At 48.2% G+C, this 19,065-nt stretch overlaps 1 protein-coding gene across 2 annotated transcripts in view; it reads right to left on the bottom strand.

The window, feature by feature from the left end:
* The window catches only part of GLIS1 (GLIS family zinc finger 1), a 231,231-nt gene extending 215,802 nt beyond the window's left edge, over positions 1-15,429 (bottom strand). For both annotated transcript variants that reach the window (XM_047873787.1, XM_047873788.1), the window contains exons 1-2: positions 15,364-15,429; positions 14,010-14,310 (exon numbers count right to left, since the gene is read on the bottom strand). In XM_047873787.1, the coding sequence (XP_047729743.1) occupies positions 14,010-14,268 (259 nt within the window). In that variant the 5' untranslated portion in view covers positions 14,269-14,310; positions 15,364-15,429. The remainder of the gene's footprint in view (positions 1-14,009; positions 14,311-15,363) is intronic.
* Positions 15,430-19,065: the final 3,636 nt, after the last annotated feature.

Raw genomic sequence — 19,065 nt, 5'->3', positions numbered from 1 at the left:
GAGGAGAAGGGTAAAAAAAAGAAGGTAGAAAGAGAGAGAGACAAACCATAAGAGACTCTTAAATACTGAGAACAAAGTGAGGGTTAATGGAGGGTGGGGGAGAGGGGAAAGTGGGTGATGGCACTGAGGAGGGCACTTGTTGGGATGAGCACTGGGTGTTGTATGTAAGCCTATTTGACAATAAATTATATTTTAAAAAATCAATTCGTAAAAGAAAAAACTCAGTAATAAAACAATTCAACAAAAAAATAGGTAAATGACTTGAACAGGCATGTCACAAAAGAGGTACGGTAGTGGCCGGTCAGCACATTTGAAAAATGCTCAACATCACTGGTCATTAGGGAGATGCAAGTTAAAATGGCAGTAAGATTCCACCACCCATCCACCAATCAGAATGGCTACCTTTAATTTTTTTTTTTTTCAACATTTATTTATTTTTGGGACAGAGAGAGACAGAGCATGAACGGGGGAGGGGCAGAGAGAGAGGGAGACACAGAATCGGAAACAGGCTCCAGGCTCTGAGCCATCAGCCCAGAGCCTGACGCGGGGCTCGAACTCACGGACCGCGAGATCGTGACCTGGCTGAAGTCGGACGCTTAACCGACTGCGCCACCCAGGCGCCCCAGAATGGCTACCTTTAAAAAGAATTACAAGACCAAGTGTTGGCAAAGATGTGGGAATGCAAAATGGCGGGGGGGGGGGGGGGGGCGGAGAATTTTATTAAGGTAGTCGATTCAAAAAGATAATCCAGTGTCTGGCAGGACTCGATAAATGGGTACTTCGGCACACTGAAAATGAGGAGGGGAGGGAGGGGAGAAGGGCCCCTAATAGCCCCAGTGCCCCCATCTATGTGCCCAATATCACACAGTAGGAAATTTACATGCCTCCAGGTCTCCCTAGCAAAGAGCTCTCCTATATGAGTAGCCAGAGTCACTGAGAGACTGAAAGGAGTGGGGAAGGAGGGGTGTGAGCTGGGACAGGAGGGACTGAAGATTTTGCAAAAGGAAAGTTCTTGGCCTATACTGCCAGAGACAATGAGAAAGGGCATCCCCTCCAGGAGGAAAGCTTAAGCAAGCAAAACTGGCTACTGGTACAAGGAAAGGGCTGGCAAAGGGACTGACTATCCCCCTCCAACAGCGTCCAGCCCCTTCCCATGGACCTCACTGATTCGCTCACTAGCCTTGCAAGGGGAGCTAGCTAGCAAATATTTCTGTTTCATAAGCCTGTAAACCAAGGCTCAGAGAGACTGTCCGAGGTCATGAGGCTTAGACTGGCTGGAGCCCAGGAGTCTGCTTAGGACGGTAAACAGGTGATAAGGCGGTGAAGCTGCACAGAGGAGGACTGGGAGGGGTCCTGCACACACTCGCCCACTGTCCGCTGCCCTCGAGACTGCAAGCTCCGTGCAAGCGAAGGTTCCATCTGTTAGACCACCATGGCGTCCCAGGGCTCAACACAATACCTGAGACACAGCAGCCATTCAATACACATTGATGAACAAACGAACCAACAAGCAAACCCAGGTACAGCCCTTCCCGTTTTCAGGACACTTTCATACACTGTATCCCATATGCTCATGACAATTGCCTGGGCAGGGATCACTGTCCCCATTTTACAAATGGGAAATCTGCCTGAGGAACTCCCCTGGGAAACCTGGACTGGAAAGGGGCAGATTAATTCTCTTGGGGTTCCGCACTCACTCTGTTCTCTGCCACACTCCCTCTACAAGGCAGAGATGTGTTTATTACGGACCCAACTCCAAGGAGCGCATGGTCTCATCACAGAGGAAAACACAGACCCAAGCATCTATAACACCTGTTTAGAGAAAGAAAAATGACAAAGGCAGTCAGGAGCCGAAGCAGGGAAATGGTAATTCCGGCCAGAAGAGGCAGCCTCTCAACCCTGATGAACAGATAAGACTGGACCCGAAGCAGCAGAGAGGTCCAGAGGACCTGAAGGGGGGACCCAGAGAGGTAGCAAGGTGTAAGAAAGGTTGGGTCCTGGAGTCAGACAGGCCTGCAGCCACCAGCTCCAGAATTTTGGGCAGGTCACTCTCTGGGCCTCAGTTTCCCCCTCACACGGAGTAAATGTAGAAAGCATTAAATGGCTTCACAGGCTATCTACTCACAACAGGGCTCAACAAATGGAAGCCACTACAGTAATGCACAGACCTGCACGCATGGGGAAGCAGGGAGCAGAACAGTAATGGCATCACAAGTTCGGGAAGCAGAATGGAAGTAATTCACCTGGGCGTTGTTCAGAAGGCGAATCCCAACCCAATCAACAGGGGGCGGGTGGCTCTGCCTCCTGACCCGGCCCACAGACACCCTCCCGCTCCAGCTGGACGCCAGAGCCACCACAGGCCGAGTGAGGGTTTGGGACTGACCCACAGCCAGGACCTGTCAGACAGCTGTACTGAGGCAGCCCACACCCACTTCGGCAAGGACAACAGCTCCTCACCTACCGCCAGCTCGAAGCGAAGCCCAGATGCCAGCCGATCAGATCTGTGTCCCACAGGGCTCCGATGAGAACCTCAGTCCTTAGACTCCGAAGTCCTTACTCTTCTAACTTCACCAAAAAAGTAAAACAAGAATCAGAGTAAGGGGATAGGCTACCATGCCACAGAGGAGCGTCAGATGAAGTCAGGACTGGGAACCTGTCCCAGTTCTGCACTCAGTAAGACAAACAGCAGGGGCGCCTCGGGTGGCTCAGCTGGTTGAGTGTCTTGATTTTGGCTTGAGTCGTGATCTTGAGGTTTGTGGGTTTCAAGCCCCACGTGGGGCTTCACCCTGACAGTGCAGAGCCTGCTTGGGATTCTCTCTCTCTTTCTCGCTCTCCAAATCTCCCTGCCCCTCCCTCACTCACATGTGCTCTCTCTCACTTGTGCTCTCTCAAAATAAACAAACTTGAGAAAAAAGAAGAAATCGGGGCACCTGGGTGGCTCAAGTCGGTTGAGTGCCTGACTTTGGCTCAGGTCATAATCTCATGGTTCATGGGTTTGAGCCCCACATCGGGCTCTGTGCTGACAGCTCGGAGCCTGGAGCCTGCTTGGGATTCTGCGTCTCCCTCTCTCTGCTCCTCCCCCACTCGTGCTCTGTCTCTCTCTCAAAAATAAATAAAAATATTAAAAAAAAAATAATAGCAACAAGACCAACAGCATCAGCTCACCTTTGTTTCACGCCTACTATGTGCTAGCCCCTGAGCTAGGTACTCTACAGACTTCTCATCTTCATCCCCACGTCAACCCGGTGAGACAGAAATTATCTCCATTGTACAAATGAGGAAAACTCGGGTTCACAGCTCGAGGAACTTGCCCAAGGTCCAGCAAGTGGTATACTAGGAATCTGAATCCAGTTCTGACTCCAAAAGCCACGTGGCCACATTTGCACAAGTAACAACATGGCCTCTTTGAACTTAGTCTTCCCCTCTGTTCAAAGGCAGATTGAACAAACGGTAATGATTTGGGCAGAGCTTTCCAGTTTACAGGGCTGAAACCACAACAATGCCTGGAGAGAAGCTGGTAGGCCAGTACAATGCCCCCGGGGGACTCTGTCTAAGCCTGACCTCGAGTGGAGATTCAGCGTATGTACATCAATTTCCACCCCCCAGCAGGACTACGGAGAGCCATCGTCTGGTTCCTGGCCCTCAGTTCCAATACTTGGTCCGAGGTTCTTCTTCATCGTAGAGAAATCTGGGTGTTACAACCACCACCATCTGCTCTTTAAACCACATGATGGGACACATTTGACAATGTCTGATTTTTCCCAGGAGGGAGGGAAGGTGTGCAGCAGGAGGTGCCTCCAATTCTGGGCCAGTCACTCTGGCACAGCCATCAGGCCCCTAGCTCCTCCACCTGGTCCGTGGCCCGGCAACTCCATAGGCTTGCAACCTAGAAGAGTCTGTGATCACCGAAGCCAACTCTTCCCAGAAAAGAGAGGAAGGGGAGACCCACATAGGTCAGAGGCCATGCCCAAGGTCACCTAGCAAGCTAGGGGCAGACTTCATTATGAAGAGCCCCAAATAGGTGCTGGAAAGAGAATGTGACTGTGTGTGCATGTGAAAACTCCTTGTACATTTAATCAGACTCTCATATGCACTGAGAGCTTACCGTGGGCTCAACCTTGTGGGAAAAATAAGAACATACAACGTGGCTCCTCCTTTGTAGGCTACAAGCTCCTGGAGGGCAGAGACTGCATTGGACTCCATTCCCAACCTTCCTAGACACCCACTCTGAGCCAGACCCTGAGCTGTGCAGGGATAAGGAGACTCTGCCCCTGTCCTCAAGAACACACAAGTAAATAGAAAATCACACAGACTAGTGCTATAGCAGAAGGAAGGAGAAGGGCTGTGTATGCCAGAACTCTAGCAAAACCCAGCCTAGGGAGAAGGGGAAGCCTTCTGGGAGAAGGTGGCTCTTGAGCTGGGTCTTAAAGAACAAGTAGGAGTCAGTCTGGTGAAAAGGAAGGGAAGGAAGGCCCTTCTAAGAGGTTCTGTTTACCAAACGTTTACATTAGCAGTAACAATAACAATAATAATCCCAACATTTATTGAGCATTCTACCATGGTCCAATCCCCATATTTAAGCACCCATACATGTATTAACTCGTTTCATCCTCATAACAGCCTTTTGAGATCATCGATATTATTATCCCCATTTTGTAGATAAGGACACCAAGGCCCAGAAAGCTCCACAGCATGCCCCACATTCCCCACATTAGTACCCAGTGCTAGGATTCGAACCTGGGGGCCTAATTCCATGCGCACAACCTCAATCAGAATCACCCTATGTTTCTCGGATATGCACTTTGTACCAGACTTGGAACCGGACACAAAGGTGCAAAGATGAATAAAAAGACGCTCACAGTGTATAAGGACAGAAGGACAAGTAAAGAGAAAATCCTGGGTCTGAAGCTACATAAGGAAAAGTTCGACACCGCTAGAGAACAAGCAAAGCAGGCATCAGCAAGAGATGAGGCGGACTGGTGGGGAAGGCCTTGAACATCACATCAAAGGGCCTGGATGTTTCCCATTGGCCAAACAGCTGCCAATCTATAAGCCAAGTTGTAATATCAGAGGCCACCTGTAAAGCATGTACCAAAGACTGGAGAATATGGAGACCTCTACAGATAGGTAAGTGAATGATAAAATACAAATCTGTTTAAAAGAGCTCTTAAAACTAATAACCTCTTTAGGCATCTTATCCATCAACAGACACTAAATATATAACTGCTGTCATGTGAACTGGGGAAAGATTTTTTTTGTCCTTGTATTTAGAAAACTTGGATACCCCTGTTGTCAGAGATGGGAAGTAACAGAAAGTTTCTAAGCAAGGAGTTCTTAGATGGCAAGGTCTGGGGTTTCTGCTCCCCACCCACCCCTGCACTCCCACTTCTCCGAGCCCCTCAGTCTGCTGGAAGTCAACTATCTAAAGGCCCGAAGAAGAGCCGACCCGGCCGAGAAGCTCCAATGCAGAGATAGTCTCACAAAGAGCGCTACGTAAGTACAAATGACTGTTTGATCAATCATTTGGCCTCGGCGTGGGATTTGGTTAGAATTAAAGCCATCTGGCTGGTTGGGGGGGGGGGGGGGATTGATGGGGGAGGAGACAAGCAGGCGGGAAAATGACCCACCCCCTCCCCCAGAAAGCATTGTTAAAATATAAGGGGAAAAACAGTAAAGTCCCTGCTGTTATTTCAGCCTAAGCCACTTAATCCTTCAGCACATAAAGCAACTTATTTTATGACCTTTTCCCTTTAAAAAGTAAATCAGAAGACGCTGCCTTGAATTCAGATATCTCTGAAACACACAACTCATCCCTCCCAGTGAAATATCCTGTTTCATAAACCTTCTTCGAGATACTTGAAACTGCAGATCACTAAATGCCTAGCTTTAGGCATCTGACATTCCAGAGAATTAATATTTAAACTTATTATAGGAAAAAAGAATTGCGTTTGGTTGAAGCATGAAATATTTAATAGCGTCTCCAAATTAGAAACCCTATATTGTTTCGTGCTGGAAATGCCAACGTTATTACCTGGGCTTTGCACTCAAATAAGATAAAATGCACAGGCGGTCTTGAGATTAAACACATAATTACGGCCGTTTTCTCCAGAGAGAAGGGGAGCTAGGCAGGTTTGGGAGTGGAAGCGATTGAGTTTCATTTTTACGATACACTTAAAATTATACTATCATCCTCTGCCTGGAGGGTTGGGTTTGAGAGCGTTGAAGCTACTTAATCACAGAAAACTGTGTCAAGATCGGTGAATCCACGGAGGCCTATTCACGGTCTCGCAAAGCTGTCTCTGTCTTGGAATGGGCCCGCTGCTGGACAAGACGGGGTAACTTTCCCTACTCGCTAGGACAAAAGTATTAAGTGGTTTGGGATAAAAATTAAGCTTCAATTGACACAGTGGATCCTGGCAGCCTCTGCCGGCACATGTAATTTATTTACAGGGTTGGAAAGTCGGCAAAATACATCATCAGCTCTTATACAAACTTCTACTAGGTATTAAATACCCAAGCCTCAGAGAAGTAATTCATATAGTCCAGCAACGTTCCAAAACAAACCCACTCTCCAGCCCTCCGGAGAGCTTAAAACAGCAAATGGGATCTGTATTTTTAAAGTCAGGTTTAGAATTCTCCCTGGTTTCTTGCGAAAGCTCTATTTTCCATCAAACCTGTTATTTAAAAACAAAAGCAACAACATCTAAAAGAGTAATGTAGTGGTTAAAAAGACACAAGTAGGAAGGGGCTGGGCCACATCACAACCAGCACCATCCTGGTACTGCTTCCTCCTCTCCCTTTCAGACTCAGGGTCAACATCCGAAGGCAAAGAAGCCTGGGGCAACAAGGTTTCCTGCAAATCCATCCTCAGGATAAGTAGGATTCTTTGAGAATGTCCACCTTCTCGTGAACGCAGGCACCCTCGTGCAAGGCCACAGACACAAACCAGCAGCGGGAACTTTTCCTTCCGTGGGGGTCAGTTGGTGTGTTCATCATCTGAATCAAAAGACCCGCTTCCCACAAGCAAACTCTCAAGTTGACCCTGATCCCGGGTTGTTCTCCCCACCAAGCCCTTCTCTGTCCCATCATTGAATAAGAAATAGCTTAAAAGATCTTGAGCCATCGTGTCCAGTGAAGCATGCATTCTACACCCTAGGCATGGAGGGGCTTATGAGGAATTCTCTTCAAACATCAACAGATGCCTTCAGAAGCAGGGGAAGGAAGACCACAACCAGGGTCTGGGCAAGAAAATCTCCCCAAGCTGCGTGAAAGGCTCAAAAAGGGACTAGAACCCGCCATAATGCGTGTGCCGCTAATTCTGAGAAGGAGGTGCTTCTAGAGGATCCCTCCGCAGCCTCAGAGAGGCCTGGCCTGAGGACCCCGTGTCATAGCTGGGAACCACTGTCTTTCTCCCATTTCTGCAGCAGGGAGGTGGATGGATGCAGGGAGTCTCCCCATAAAGTCACACCTCTGCTTGTTAGCCAGGACTCGGAAAGGGCCGCTCCCGGGAATGGCTGTCTGGCCCAGCCCGCAGCCTTCCGCTACGTTCCCCCGGGAATGGGGGCACATTCTGCAGCCACAGCAACTCCATGCCACTGCCTGGGTTTTAAAGCCTGTCCTTGAGAGTGCTGTGCTTTAGGGGGAAAGCATTGGCTTTGCTGTAAGACAGAGCTGAGTTCAAATCCCAGGCTTTACTAACTTACTACCTGTACAGCAAGTCACTGTGAACTAAATAGTGAGCTTATTATTGGGGCAAATGACTTAACCTTTCCAACCCTCAGCTGCCCCATCTGTAAAACCAAAATAATGCCTCCTTTCCTCACAGGGTTATTGGGCATCATTAACTGCAATCACAACTATAATGTACCCAGCCTGTCACAGAGTAGGTGCTCAGTAAAGATTAGTTGATTCTCCTCTTCTGTTTTCTTCTGTGGTCAGCTTCAGGAATCAAGTGTTCATAGGAGAAATCAAGTCTAAACCTGACCTGAGACAAAAGTGCCTTCTTCCCATACCCTAGATCCTTCCCAAACTTCCCAGTCCAGTTCATGGGGAATCCCGGAGCATCAGAGCAGGAAGGGACTATGTATAGATCATCCAGTCCCCACTGCTTCCCATTTTACAGATGGGGAAACAGACTCAAAGCCAAGAGCATGGCCTGCATGCATTGAGGCTGTACAATGGTGCATGTGTTTGCTCCAGACAGGCCCAACCATAACCACCAAATAAATTCAGGCCATACAGGAAATGCATTATTCAGTTAGCGGACTGAAGGTCTCCTCTCAGTGCATCTGACTCAAATGCTGACTTTAAAAACACAGCTCGTAATGCTAACACAATCCGCCTCAATCCGCCGGAAACCCTCTGAAGGAATAACCCTTTGGAGTTTAGGGGAAGACGGGGAAAAGAAGAAAACAGATGCTTTCAGTGACTTTAAACTAGAAGATCACTGGGTTAGGGATGTATTCTCCCCACCCCCACCCACCCCAGGTCTCTGTTTCCTTTCAGTTTCTTATAAATAAGGTCTAGGGAGACCAAATCAGCTACAACCACCCTCCCCCTTTTCTGCTTTCCTTACTAACTCAGCTATCAGCCCGGACTTTGCTTCGAATGCTGAAAGCACTTTTTTTTTTTTTTTTTCATTGTAAACTATTAATTCGGGCAGCCACTGTTGATAAACAAGAAGTCCGTTTTTAAACTGCTAGAATCATTAGCACAGTGAAGGCGCTCGGCACAAATATTTCAGGAGTTTGCTCTTTTTTTCCTGGCCCTGGTATTACAGCTGTGCTTTCTGCATAATGCACTTGAATTTTTCAAAGCCCACTGCAAAATTTGTTTCATTTCTTCTCCCCCTTGAACTGAATGTCTTTGTTTCTTTAGGCACAAAAATAAACTACCCCCTACCAAAAGAAACAACACAAGTCTCTAGGTCCAAACTAATTGCAACTAAAATCTGCATTAGGAAAGTAAATTACCAAACCACATAATTTAATTTTAAATACAATCGTGGATATATAAGGTGAGATTGTTGAAATACTACCACATCGGCTTCAAAAAAAAAGGGGAATTTTTTCCCAAGAAAACTGAGACAAGGAAGGGAAATGACCCTCTCTAGGCAAAAGCCACAGTTAGCCATAGTCTGGTCAACTTACAAATAAAGTTGGTATTTGTTTGTTTGTTGTTGTTGTTGTTGTTGTTGATGTTGTTTTTTCCTAATCCTATCCAAAAAAGGACTGAAAACTTTTTCTCCCCTTTTCTAGGATGCTGGCCAAACTCCACAAAATAAAACCGAAGAAAATGATGATAATTATGCAACATTCAGAACAAAGAACATAAGAATATATTTTTTTAAATGATTCATTGTGCACTTATGCCTGTAATGAGATTTTAACGCACTGTAAAAATAAGTGTGCTGGCTCATTTAGCTTCTCACGCAAATGTAACGCAGGGAGATGAATAACTCAAAGACGGGGTGGGTTTTTGTTGTTGTTGCTTTTTTTTTTTCTCAGAAGGAGAAGTGTGAAGGAAAACCACAGCATATAAAGAAACTTATGTTTTCAAATCACAGATGGAGCAAGACAGCCTATCGATAGGATTCCACAGCTAGAAGAGTCCTGAGACCTCGGCCCAGCCAAGTATGGCAGGTAAACTGCTCAGAGGCAGCTAGGCCTAAATTAAGTTACGATCTCATGTGATGGTCTCCTCTCCATTTGTACGCCAAGTCCTAGCAGCTTCTGGAGAGCTTGGGAGGCAGGAAGGGAAGAGAAATTCTAGCCGCACAAGATTCTTAGGGAATCTTTGGGAATTATATTTCCGCTACACGTCTATAAAAGATTTGTCGGATACATAACTCTCATGCCTGTAGACGCAACATGTTCCTATCGTATTTGTGTACCCACACACATACACGGTTCTCCCTTTGTCTCACTGAGCCTGACATTTGGCCAGCAGGTTTCCCTCCCCTCCTTATTTGAAACCTCAAGCACCGAAAAAATTTGGATCTGATTATTTCCGGATCGCAGGACCAGCACTTTAAAATGGATGAAATGCAAGCAAATTGCCCACCAGAGCCGGAGGGGGTAAATGCTTTCAAAATAACTCATACCTTTCTATTATGGATGTGCTAGCCCCTGCAAGGCCTCCCCAGGACATCTCTGTGGCTTCTGATTCAGATGAAGAAATTCTACCAGGTAAGACCACTAAAACCATCATGTTTACTCTCCACTGTCACCAGCCCCTAATGCCCATGCGGACAAACTAGAATGGCATTTTGTTTTCCTTCTTCAAGAAAAAAAAAAGAAAAAAGAAAAAAAAAATATATGTATATACACACACATACATACACACACATACTAGCTATTATTTTAAGTTACAAGATTGACTCCTTTTTGGCATTTACAGCCATGTTATGAAGGCTGTTTACTAATGGCAGTGTCCACATTTGTCATGATCATCAGCCTTCTTTTTAGTGCTAGGACGTGTCCAGTCTCAGTACGTGGTGAAAGGGCCCAGAGAGTCGTTGTGAATTAAATAGTGAGCTCATTATCTGGTTCAGTCTGGGAACAGCAACTCTGGAAAAACAGTAAACTAGCAAGTTTTCTAACTATGGCACAGATACTACTTCCAAAAATTCAAGACAGAAGAAACACCAAAAGCAAAAATATTTTAAGTTCCCCGGGCACGTTCAGAAGCCATCTAGTACGCCAGCCCTCAGCCGCCGCCACACACATGTAGAAGGTACAACCCGTGTCACCGGGATCTGCTACTTGGAAGTGGAAGGCTAAGAAACTGCCACTTTCTGTCTGTAGCTTTGGGCACATCCTTGAAACTCAACGTCTTCATCTATAAAATGGGAACCATAGTAATAAGAGCCAGTATCTGCCCAGCACTTAAAAACTGCAAAGTGCTCTCCATCTGTTCCGTCCGAACAGCCCACGAGGTAGGCAGAGCACAGCTGGCGTGAGGGCAGATGAGAGAATGTGTGGGAACGTACGTTGAAAACCGTAAAACGCTGTGCACGGGGAACAAGCGTCATCGGGCCATCGCCACAAAGCTGTCTGCCTCCATAAAGCCCAGATGTTTACCTTCTTTCCTTGTCAGTATTTCCAAAAGCAGAGCGTTGGGTGTTTAATAAGAAGAAAGAAAAATGCAGCATCTGGTAATTTGGCCTTTCCAGCTGCTTGGAATCTGGATAAACGGGACTCTGCCATAAACAGATCGTGATTCTTATTGTAAATGATGACAATGTTAGTCCATGACGTCGCATCATCCCAGTGCCTCCTGACTCCAGATCTGGAAACACAGAGGACCCTAGCATTTGCGGATAAGCTGCTGGACTAAAGGGCTCGCTCCCTTTCTCGGCTTAGGGTCTGTCTGAAGCAGAAGGCAGATCATCTGAAACCTGACCCCAGACCAAGCAATACTGTCTTCTCTCCAGTCACTGGGCAGCCGTGGCCACAAAAGACCTGAAGCTTCGCTCCTCTCAGCTTCCTCTGGCTAGCGTACCAGTGAGTACGCTTCACATCCAACATTTTAAAAATCAAACCTTTCTCCCTCTTTTCCCTGCACCCTTTATCTCAAGGATCACTTACCCCAGCATGGTGCCTGGCATGAATTAGTAAAAGTGACCCCTTCTAGCTTTTTAGTTTATAAAGCATTCTTACAACCATTGTTTGATTTACCCTGAGAGGAAGACATTATTATCTCTCATGCAAATGAAAAACCAGAGGTTGAGAACATTAAACACATTACAAGAGTAATCCCCCCAGTAACCAGGCACTGAGGCTTTCTAAGTCAGTGTCACAGGAAATTTACAAATGGGGGAACTAAAGCGCTCAGAGAGGGAAATAACTTCCCCCAAACTCCCACAAATCATAGATGGCAGGGCATAGTCAATAAATATTTTTCAATTGGTATTATGTCTGTTTCCAATAAACCTAAGATTTGAAGCTAGACACCAAACATTCAAAGGGTTACGTGGTCTGGGGAATATTTGGGTGGGAGTAGGGGTAAGAGGTGCCGGTTCCTTACGCATTTATAGGAGGACTGCTGACACTCTGCTGGAAGTTGGTTTTGTCTCAGGCCACTGAAGTGCTTGACTTGAAGAAGAACTTGCATAGAAAGAGAGAAACCAGGATGGAAACCTCTTCAAGCCCAGGTCAGCAAGCAAAGGCTGACCAGAGAACTCCCACCCAGACCTGCTGGGTGCCCTTTTACATGGGAGACACTTTCTCCACTCTCAGGCCTCAGTTTCCTCATCTTTCAAATGGGTGTGATAAATCCTACCCCACCAGCCTTGCTGAAGGCTGTGAAGAAAACAGTTCAGAAGGCTCTTACAAACACTTAACCAGAACAACCACCTTAGGGTACAAAGAAAAAAGTTGTTCCTCCCATCCCTTTATCCTCCTCTGTCCTTTCCAAATATAATCCTGACTTAAACATCTCATACATAAGACATTGGTGGGGGCGGGGGAGTATGTATAAAAATAATTGGGGGTTGGGAGAATGGAAGTAAGAAGATCGTAGGCAAAGCATCCAGATGAAAGGTCTCTAACCAAGGCTCGGGACAAAGACTATGTTTAGGAGAGCCATTCACCAGGTCTGCCGAGAACTCGATCTTCAGTTGACAGCTATGATTTTTTAAAACTTAAAATGTTGCAGGAGGGTATCTGTTTAAGAGAGGATTATGCGTGGAGCCAGGCAAGGCAGGGAGTTCAGGGCAGCAAATATTACTCATGTCTTGCACACCACTTCTCTCTCCCTAGCAAAAGAGAACTTTATATGTGTATCCCTGTAATAATACTCTAAAGCCATTTTTTTTTCTATATCTACCCTTTCAAACAGGACCCCTATCTGCTGGAGAAGAGACTGACATTGAAAATGAGACAAGAAATAGCACTCTTCTAACAAACTCTGATGTTTTTGTTAAAAAGAAAAACAGTTTGCGTTCATTTCGTTTTACCAGTCCCTGAATTAGGAAGTTGGATATTTTCTACCCTGAAGAAGCTCTCATCTCTAAAAGCAAGACACCCTACCTAAGTTGCTGGGGTTGATGTTAAAGAAGTGATGTCTATAGAGCCAAATAAACTTTTTGTCTTCCTTGAGAAGCACCTGGATAGAACCAAGAGGTTCCAAAGGCTGAAATAATGAAATCCCAAGCCTTGGTTTCTCTCAGGGAGGAAAAAAAAAAAAGGGCAGGGGGAGAGGAGCACACAGCGTCTTAACAATTTCCTCAATTTCTGGTTAATTATCTGTCAGCATGAAACTTATAAATAATGGCTCAATAATAATTAACTGTGATGAGAAGAACAGGTTCATGAGAATCCCCACATCATCGCTGACTTTGAGCCCATAAACCTTCCTTGGGCCTGCACCTTATACCCACCAGCTTCACTGGGTGGAGGAAAGGTATTGCAAAGGAACTTCTGACCAAAGATTATGCTTCTGAAGCTTCAAATTGAGAAAAGCCATTTTCTAAGTCAGAACTTGACTCAGGACAGATCAGAGATTCATAAAATTTTCTAACAGGAATCCAGAAATCATCTGATGTAGTTAATTCCTTACTTGAAAGATGGGGAAACTGAGGTTCCAAGAGGGGAGAGGTCTTGCTGAAGCCTTCTGGTTTTTGTTACTTAGGGAGATTGAAATAACTCAAAATATGCCTGCAACTGGTTCAGAGATCCTCGAGTTGCTATTCACCCTAATTTATAAGATTCTGATAAGTTTCACACAACTTTTATCAGAAATACACAGAAGTAAAATTATGTAATCTGGACTTTCTATACACACACTTCTCCAAAATAGGCTTACTGATTTTAAATGAGATGCTTCCTAAACAGGCATCATTTTATAATGACAACCGAGTCCCAAACAACTAGAAAGAAACTGAGGAGCACTGTTGAAAGCTCCACCAAGTTCTCTGGAGAATTCCCACCAAGGTGTGCGGTATCCAGGCCAGGCAGCCCGAATTTCTCCACACCTCCGGCCAGACACGTTGGCGAGGGCAGACTTACCCTTCCCGGCGGTGGCCTTGGACGGACCGTAGTCTCTGGGGCTCCGTGGTCGGAGGAGGTCGTGGGCGCACGGAGGCTGCACGGGCGGCCGGGGCAACAGGTCACGCGGGCCCCCATCCACGCAGCCGCCGCCGCTCACGGTGACCCTAAAGGCCATGTGCGTGCCGCCGAGGCCAGTGGGCCCGCGGCCTGAACCCGGGGCGCCGAGGGCCTCCTTTGGCCTCTTGTCTGAGTGCGCATCTGCCACCTCGCAGTGCATGGCGCCAGGGCAGGGCGCGCCGCTGGGGGTCGCGCCGGGCTCCTGGGGAGGGGAGAAAGCATCAGCGCATTAGTAGGAACGGACGGAACAGCCCCTATGGTGTCCCGGGGGAGGTTTGGGCAGGTCACCACTCCTCGGTTTATTTCTTGTCTCTAAAATGAGTTAGCTCCACCACACTTACCTTAACCTGACGCACCCACCTGATCCCGCAAAAGCCCCTTCCAGGCACAAGAGTGGCTCACACTTCCTTCTCTGGTGCGTCCAGGGCCCCCGCCACCCGCTGCCACAGCGCTTTACGAGGGGCCCGTGTATCCTCCAGCTCAAATCCACCTCCACCAGTACCAGCCCGCTTTAAAAGGGAAACTGAGGCCTGGAGAAGGGAGAGTGGCTGTGCGGTGACACCCAGTGAGGCAGGAGCGGGAGGCAACTAGTATTCCCTGGGCAGGGCTCCGGCGAAGCCACGGAGGCTACTCCAGGTGGGTCAGAGGCTGCGCGCCTCCTGAGCGCTCCGGGGACCCGGCTGCACGTAGGGACCACAGACTGTGCACCCACCAGCCTGGGGCGCAAACCCTCTGAGACTTACCAAGACCCCCCCCCTCCCCCCTAAGCCAGGAGAATGCGAGTCCGACGATGGGCGCTCACTCCCGCGACACAAACCCATCACGAGCACACAGAGACACGCACACTCCCACGCGCAGCAGAGAAAATGAACCCATCGCACGCGCAAACCCGCACAAAGTCTGTAACGCCCATGGACGCTGGCTCCAACGCATACCATACACCCTCGCAAATGCACGCCGGGGACACAGTGTGCCACACGTCCTGCTCTCACTCACCCGCTCACTCAGCAACACTAGCAGCGTCACTGGCTCACACTCCACAAACACGCGGGCTGCGTCCTCCTCCACAGAGTCTCAGCCCCTCCATCATCCCTCCTGGAGCAAGGGCCCGGGGCCCCCAAACTCTCCTTTCCTCTCTGCACTCCCCGCGCCATTCCAAAGCTCCCGGGATTCGAGCGTCGCTGGGACCCCAGCCTCGGATCTCAGGCCCTGGCGCCCGCCCCCTCCCCGGGTCACGGGCCGCGCCCCCTCTCACCTCGCCGCTGCGGCTGTAGCTCGCGGCGCGCACCGCTCCGCGCGCCTCCACTGGCGCCGCAGCCCCCGCAGCCGCCGCTGCCGCCGCGTCCTGCGGGGCGGCATCCCGGGAGGGGGCGGGGCCCCGACCTGCCAGACAGCCGCTCCAGCCACTGGCTAGCTGCGGCTGCCTCGCGGAGACCAATCGCGGCGCGAGGGCGGGGCCTCCTTGCCTGGGGGGCCTGGGCAGGGCCCGGCGCGGGGCTGGGCGGAGGGTTTGACAGGCGGCGGCTGCCGGAGCCCTGCGCTGCCCGCTGCCCTCCGGCCGCCTCGCCGGGCAGGGCGGCGCCGCAGGCGGGAGAGGCTGGGCTCTGTCGTCCGAGCTGGACTGGCCGGGCGGCGGAGTGCACTGGGCGTCAGGAGAGCCAGGCTGTGTCCCCGCCTGTCCCAGCGACTGAGGCAGGACCCTTCCCTCCTCCGAGGTCAGTTTTCTCCTCACCAAATGGGACCGGCGAAACCTACACGCGGAGGTAACATGTGAAAAGTGCTTTAAAAGTTTTCTTGCAGGATCCAAGCGGCTCGCTGGCACGCATTTCATAAGCCAGTCAGCGGCAACGTTGGGACGCAAACTCAGGGATCTCAGACCACTTTTCTTACGTTTTCGTTTCTGTGGTGTTTTTCACCCTAGAGTCCAGGCTAGAGGGTCTCAAACTCCAAAGTTAAAAGACAAACAAAAACAGGGGCGCCTGGCTGGCACGGTCAGTACAGCATGTGACTCTTGATCTCAGGATGGTGAGTTCCAGCCCCACTTTGGGCGTAGAGCTTACTTAAAAAAATTAGAAAGGTAAAGATGTTTGTTTAAAAAAAAAAAAAAAGACAAACAGAAACAGATGCCCAGGTCAATATTTTCTTTTTCAAAACACAATGTTTATTTATTTGTTTTGAGAGAGAGAGAGAGCAGGAACAGGGAGAATCCCAAGCAGGCTCTGTGCAGTCAGCACAGACCTGGAGGCAGCACTCAGTCCCACTAACCTCCAGATCATGACCTAAGCCAAAATCAAGAGTGGGTGGCTCAACCGACTAAGACATCAGGTGCCCCGATATTTTCTAATTAAATCTGTAAATCTGTCTGGGGACAGAGCCCCAGCACCCAGATTTTTAGCAAGCTCCCAGATCTTCACAGACTTGTAAAGGCTTAGACGCATTCCTCTAAGTCCCTTCCGGGCCTGGAACCCGGTTCGCCTGCATTCCGGGCTCCTCACAGACAGTAGTGTCTCAGGGATCCCTGTCCAATGTATAGAAAGAACACCGCACAAACAGGACTAAAGGGTGACCGGTAGCAGTGACTCAGTTCCCTTCTCTGAATTTCAGTTTCCTCCTGTACAAAACCGGGCTGTTCAGCTGGACTGGACTATTTGCCAGGGCTACTGGAAGGGCCCAGTGGGGCCCCTGAGGTGGTCTCTGCATTTCATCTCAGTCCACCCCCTCTGCACTGTTTGCTAGGGACCTGGGCAGGCTCCAAGGGACCTGTCTGGCTTCACACTCTCTGAAGGGAGCGGTCTGACCTCTTTGGCTCTCAAGTTGAAAAATGTATATGGAACCCCTCCCTATGACACAAGTCAGGTCTCACAATAGAGGATTCTGCACAGAGTAAGAGACCTCAAGCAGCATCCCTGGAATCTTGGGAAACCAGGATTTTAGAATCCTAGAATTCCAAAGTCTGATTTCCTGTAATTGACTAAATATAGCATCTTACAATTAGAGAGCAATAGCGCTAAGAAGGACCTTGGAGATTTAGTTAGACCCACCCCCACATTCAAAGGAGAGAGGATGTGACTGGGTGTGGCACCAGCATCCAGCCTTCCTCACTTCGATGCCAGCCAGTTGCCTCTATTAGGTATAGGATGTCAACCAACCTGTCTGTGACACATAGGTCAAGGGCCAAGGGTTGTATAGGGCATCTCAAGGTGTTGCCTCTGTCCAGGGATTTGGAGTCAGGGATTGTTGCTACTTTTTTGGTAGGAGGGGAAGGGGTAGAAAGGAGCAAGAGTAACTCAGTAAGCCCTCCCGACACACCACTAGGTGCTACTCCACACACCCTCCTTCGGAAGTGCCACCAATAGGCCACGTGGCTTTCGCAAATCACAATCTCACTCTGGACCTCAAAATCAAGACAGGTGGAAGAAGATGGCTGGCCTTTCCAGTTCTGCCCTTCAGCCGAGTCCTCTGCCTTCCCTCCTCACCACACACACACACACACACACACACACACACACACGCACACTCACATACAGCATCGCACACTTAGGACGATGAAAACATTTGCTGAATAAGTCACTGAATCAACTGGAACTTCAGGCAAAGGCTCTTCCAATTTCCAAGGTGCACCAACAGCTCATTCACTTATTCTTTATTGGGAACCTACCCTGAGCCAGCCCCCACACCTGAAGTAGACAAATGGAGATCCTGCCCTTCCTCCAGTGAGCTCACAGCTCCACCCCACCAGGACAGATGGGTTTGTAAAGCCTGACAAAGCAATGAGAAGGTTAATCTGCTCAATAAAATAGGCCTCTTAAACACTTGTATACTGCAGGAGCCCTTTGGGGATATACAGAATCCAGTGGGTGCATGCGGTTTTTTTCCTAGAAGGAAATACAAGGCAGTGTTAACAGTGGTTAAGGGAATGGAGGACGGGGGGGGGGGGGGGGGGAAGGGGGGTGGAATCCTGTACTTTTCATTTTTTACTCTTCTGAACTGTTAGTATTTTCTAACAGTATATATTATCCTCCCTCTCTTTCAGTAGGGGTTATTTGAGTATTAAGAGTGTGAGCTATATTTCTTTTCTTTATAGTTTTGGTACGAAAATAAAACTCATTCATATTTTAATTGTCAAGAACAAAACCAAGCAAAACAAATAAAACCCACTTCTCCTTTTAGCAGGCCAGACAATAATGTGTGTTTTTTATACTCACCAGTGTTCCAGCTCAAACCCACTTTTGCCCTTCTAGTCCCACATACAGCCTGTCTACTAGATATCTCCATCAGGGTCCATCTGCAAAAGCAAACATCATGTTTTCTTCTCTGACTTAAGTCTTCATTCCTGTAACTACCTAGATGAATGTCCCCATGGTCAAGCCTCCCATGTTAGAAGTCTGAGACCCTGCCTAGGTCCCTCTTCTCCCACACTCCCATATTTGATTTGCCATTAATCCACTTAACAATCCCACCCTTCCTGCCCCCTCCCACACACACACCAACATTTCTTCCCAACTCTTCCTGCCTCAGCCTCATCTTCTTCCCTAGCATCCATTTTCCCTACAGGTCTCTCTGTCCGTCTCTGAGGCACAGATTTGATCACATCATTTCCCTATTTAGGGCAATGATTATTAATAGATCCCAACAGCCATCTAAATAAAGTCAAACCATTTTCTCACTGTACCATTTGGCCCTATCCTATGTTCCAGGAACCCTAGAATATTTTTCATCACCTAGAACCCAGAACATATACTCATGTCTTCATGGTTTTGTATATGATGCTTACTATGCTAACATTTTTCCCTCCTGTCCTTCTTCATACTCCTTCCTGTGAATTGTTTGATACACAGCTCAAGTGTCACTTTTACCAGAAGCCTTGTTGGAATCCTCTGGCTACAATTATTTTCTTCCCATACACTCTTACAGAAATCTCTACTTCATTCCATCTCAGAACTTACACTGTTTTAAA

This window comes from Prionailurus viverrinus, chromosome C1 (genome assembly GCF_022837055.1).
Source record: "Prionailurus viverrinus isolate Anna chromosome C1, UM_Priviv_1.0, whole genome shotgun sequence".
Classification (NCBI taxonomy): Eukaryota; Metazoa; Chordata; class Mammalia; order Carnivora; family Felidae; genus Prionailurus; species Prionailurus viverrinus.
This window is presented reverse-complemented; position numbering and strand designations above follow the sequence as displayed.